The sequence below is a fragment of the Sapajus apella genome, unplaced genomic scaffold (assembly GCF_009761245.1).
Source record: "Sapajus apella isolate SASKATOON/1434 unplaced genomic scaffold, GSC_monkey_1.0 scaffold41, whole genome shotgun sequence".
Lineage (NCBI taxonomy): Eukaryota > Metazoa > Chordata > Mammalia > Primates > Cebidae > Sapajus > Sapajus apella.
The window spans coordinates 818886-823430 of NW_022436981.1; the positions used below are offsets into that span (position 1 = coordinate 818886).

Here is a 4545-nt window from a genome sequence, read left to right on the forward strand (position 1 = left end):
TTTTTTTTTTTTTTTGAGACGGAGTTTCGCTCTTGTTACCCAGGCTGAAGTGCAATGGCGCGATCTCGGCTCACCGCAACCTCCGCCTCCTGGGCTCAGGCAATTCTCCTGCCTCAGCCTCCTGAGTTGCTGGGATTACAGGCACGTGCCACCATGCCCAGCTAATGTTTTGTATTTTTAGTAGAGACGGGGTTTCACCATGTTGACCAGGATGGTCTCGATCTCATGACCTCGTGATCCACCGCCTCGGCCTCCCAAAGTGCTGGGATTACAGGCTTGAGCCACTGCGCCCGACCTTTTTTTTTTTTTTTTTTTTTGAGACAGAGTTTCACTCTTGTTGCCCAGGCTGGAGAGCAGTGGCGTGATCTTGGCCCACTGCAGCCTCCACCTCCCAGGTTCAAGCCATTCTCCTGCCTCAGCCTCCCAAGTGGCTGGTATTACAGGTGCCCACCACCATGCCCAGCTAATTTTGTATTTTTTTAGTAGAGATGAGGTTTCTCCATGCTGATCAGGCTGGTCTTGAACTCCCGACCTCAGGTGATCTGCCCACCTCGACCTCTCAAAGGCAAAAGAGGAAAATTCTGCCTGGCATGGTGGTGGGTGCCTATAATCCCAGGTTCTTGGGAGGCTGAGGTGGGACGGTTCTTGAAACCAGGAGTTCAAGACCAGACTGCGCAACAGAGTGAGACCCATCTCTTTTTTTTTGTTGTTTTTTAAGAGAATATTTTTTTTCTTTTTCTTTTTCCAAACAGACTTTTGCTCTTGTTGCCCAGGCTGGAGTGTAGTGGCGCCATTTTGGCTCACTGCAACCTCCGCCTCCCAGGTTCAACTGATTCTCCTACCTCGGTCTCCCAAATAGCTGGGATTACAGGCATGCGCCACTACGCCCAGCTAATTTTGTATTTTTAGTAGAGATGAGCTTTCTCCATGTTGATCAGGCTGGTCTAGAACTCCCGATCTCAGGTGATTCACCCGCCCCAGCCTACCAAAGTGCTGGGATTACAAGCATGAGCCACTGCAGCCCACGGTTTTTGTTTTTGTTTTTGTTTTTCCTTTCTTTTTTTAAGGTAGGGTCTCACCTTGTTGCCCAGGCTGGAGTGCAGTGGCGCAATTTTGGCTCACTGCAGCCTGGACCTCCCAGGCTCAAACGATTCTCCCACCTCATCCTCCCAAGTAGCAGGGATCACAGGTGCATGCCACTGTACCCTAGCTAATGTTTTTTTCTTTTTGAATCAGTGGAGTTAGGGAAATTTCCCACCAACAAGTTGGTACGGGGCATTGAAGGACTTTTGATTCAGCTAAATATTTGCCTGAAATTTTGGATCCATTGACCATTACGAGTGGAGTGACCTAGATAATTCCTTCACCCTGATACAAAAGGGGATTTGGAGTTACCGAGAGATTTGTATATGTCTGTCCAAGACCTGACTCTATGCAGGAGACAATCAAGGGAAATGACAGAGGAAAAGATGAACAGCCCCTTCTCATCTGCTAACAGAGGCTGGTTCTACCATCGGCCTCTCCCATTCCCAGAAATTCCGCTTGTCCCCCTGGCTTCATGCCCTCCTCAGGAGATTTATGTAAATCATGCCACCTTGTGCTGCCCCTGCAGACCTGTCACCTAGGAAGGGCACAGCCCTTTACAATCCTCTCCTGACTGGGGATTTGCAGCAGTAATCTCCATCCACAAGAAAATAAAATCCCAAGAAGTGACCTTCATTTGGACGTCCCTTCCATCTGCAGGGCAGCTAAGCTAGCCATGCGGGCTTCATTAATGTTGTTTTGGGCTTCAGAACGTCCTGCTGCTGGTACCAAAGCCCTGAGTTCAGGTTCCCTTTAAACTTGCCAGCCTTACTCGAAGGAAAAAAAAAAATCCTTAGAACAACTGAACCGCTAACTTCAGCCCGAGTAGGGTGGAGTCAGACAGAAAGGAGAGGTAAGGGAGAGCAGCTGGCTCAAGACCGGATGCCCTTTCCCTGAAAAGTCACTCAAGCCCCAGGTTGGTGGGTGTGTTGGGACGAGCAGCCCGCTGGAGCCAGCGCACAGGCTGTTACATCCAACACAGAAGTCAAGAGTCTCTCTCTCTCACCAGCATCTCCCACAGCCCATCAGAGCACTTTACTTTTACATACACCAAGAATACTTTAGAAAGGCTTTATCATGTTGCACTATCGTGACTAACTAAGTAAACACCAGCAGGCAGTTAATGAGCACCTGCCCTATGCCAGGTGCCAGCCAGAGCTAGGAGGTGACTTCCAAGATTACCAATTCTATGCCAGCGCCTTCATTTAAAAGATGGGCAAGCCAAAGCCCAGACTGGCTAGTGACCTGCCCAAGGTCACAGAGCCAAAACTTCAGCCTAGATCTCCTGACTTCCCCTTCCTCTGCTCTTTCCAATATATCCAGACCAAACATCTTGGGAATGGATGCTCAGGGTTGAGAGGTTGGAAAACAAGGGAACTAAATGAGAAATTTAAACATCTGAGACTGAATCTATCTGCTTTGAATGAATGAGACAAATAGCCAAATAATGCCTCAGTATTTGTGATCTATGAATGACCCCCATCCCTCTGTATAAAGCAGACACACATTCCTGCCTTGCTCTTTCTCCCAAGGGGCTCCTTTCCAAGCAGCTTACATAAATTGGCACCTTCCTCCCACCTTGGCCAACATTAGGTTGAACCATATGAAGCTGCCATTTTTTATGGGTCAAAGAGGTGGAGTATTAGCAATCTCATATGGTTCAACCTGCTACACCCTCACATAGAGCCATAAGTTGTGCACTCAATGGAGAGGAAAAGGCACTGGGTGTGGGGAGGGGGGCTGGTCAGAGGCCTGAGCCTCAGTGTCCCCAATATATGAATAGCTCTGTCCCCAGGACTGGAAGCCACTCACTCTTTGACTTCTTTGGAGGAAAAGTCCAGGTAGCGATTGCTGATCCACTGAATCTCAAACCAGTCCCGAAAGCCGTTGTTGCCGCAGCATTTGAATTCAATCTGCAACATGTCGATGGTCTTCTTCATGAAGCACCGGCCAGGGGTGTCTGTGTCCCTGTAGTACTTCATGCCGTTCTTGAGCCCTTGGCTCAGGGTGTTCTCCAGTGAGCCCCGCAGCAGAAAGCAGCAGAGAGCCACGAGGAAGAGGATGATGTTGAAGAGGACACAGATAGCCAGGTATGGCTTCAGCCAGGGCTTCCACCTGGCATACTTGGCCGGGTCCAGAGCGTCATAGCAGATCTTCCCAGCCAGAGAGTTGAAGACACAAGATAGCACCCCCATCCCTATCAATGAGTTGGGCACAAAATGGCTCTCAGAATTATTCATCACATCGCTCCTCTTCCGGAGTTCAATCTTCAGGAACAGTCCTAGGCTGAAGATGATGATGCCAGCCAACACAGAGAACCAGTTCATAAGCCAGAGCCCTTGGGCCAACTTGACCCGCTTCTTCTGGTCAAACTTGACTTTCAGTAGCGCCATGTTTGCTGAGGGTGGCCCGAGTCGCTTCCCACCGCTCAGCTCCCACCCCAAACCTTAACGAGCGCAGAGCCGGATGACTTAGGGCCTTGGGAAAAGTGCAGATGGCCCAAGCTGTAGGGAGGTGCCCTGGAGGCTGCCCATGGCGAGCCCCCCTAGCCTGGGATCCCCGTGAATGCAGTCGTGGTGGCAGGGGTCTCGGAATCACAGCTTGAGCAGGGGATAGTCTTGGTTCTGGGCGTTGTTTCTTCAGCGCCCTTCCCAGCCAAGAAGAGGCAGCCTGAACGCTGCAGATTAAAAGTGGGATCCACAAGACGTTTTGCTAATCTCTTTAGCCAGGTTCATCCCATTAGATAAAGCCATGCCACTCTCAAAACATGGTCAAAAGCAGTGTCCAGGTACATGCTGGACCAAAGAGCTCTGGGTACAGCTTGAAGAATCATGAGCAAAAGGTAAGACTGGCCAGAAGAATGAACTGTTTCTGGATGTCTGGCTCAGACCGTGTTGCTCCCCAAAAGCACATTTCCAGGCCAATCTCCTTCAAAATTTAAAACTTTCTGTAGGACAAATAAATTGTTATACTCTTTGAAAAAAGAAATGTGCTGGGCGTGGTGGCTCATGCCTATAATCCCAGTACTTTGGGAGGTCGAGGTGGGTGGATCACCTGAGGTCGGGAGTTCGAGACCAACCTCACCAACATGGTGAAGCCCTTTCTCTGCTAAAAATACAAAATTAGCTGGGCGTGCTGGTGCATGCCTGTAATCTCAGCTACTCAGGAGGCTGAGGCAGGAGAATCGCTTGAACTAGGGAGGCAGAGGTTGCAGTGAGCCAAGATAACGCCATTGCACTCCAGCCTGAGCAACAAGAGTGAAACTCTGTCAAGGAAGAAAGGAAGGAAGGAAGGGGGGGAGGGAGGGAGGGAGGGAGGGAGGGAAAGAAGGAAGGAGAAAGGGAAAGGGAAAGGAGAGGAAAGACAGGGCGAGGCACAGTGACTCATGCCTATAATCCCAGCACTCTGGAAGGCCAGGTTGGGTGGATTGTTTGAGCCCAGGAGTTCAAGACCAGCCTGGAC

General features: G+C 50.1%; 1 protein-coding gene across 1 annotated transcript in view; it reads right to left on the reverse strand.

The window, feature by feature from the left end:
- Positions 1-3496, reverse strand: part of PRPH2 (peripherin 2) — a 22651-nt gene extending 19155 nt beyond the window's left edge. The window contains exon 1 of the mRNA XM_032299426.1: positions 2896-3496. Coding sequence (XP_032155317.1) covers positions 2896-3476 — 581 coding nt within the window. The 5' untranslated portion in view covers positions 3477-3496. The remainder of the gene's footprint in view (positions 1-2895) is intronic.
- Positions 3497-4545: the final 1049 nt, after the last annotated feature.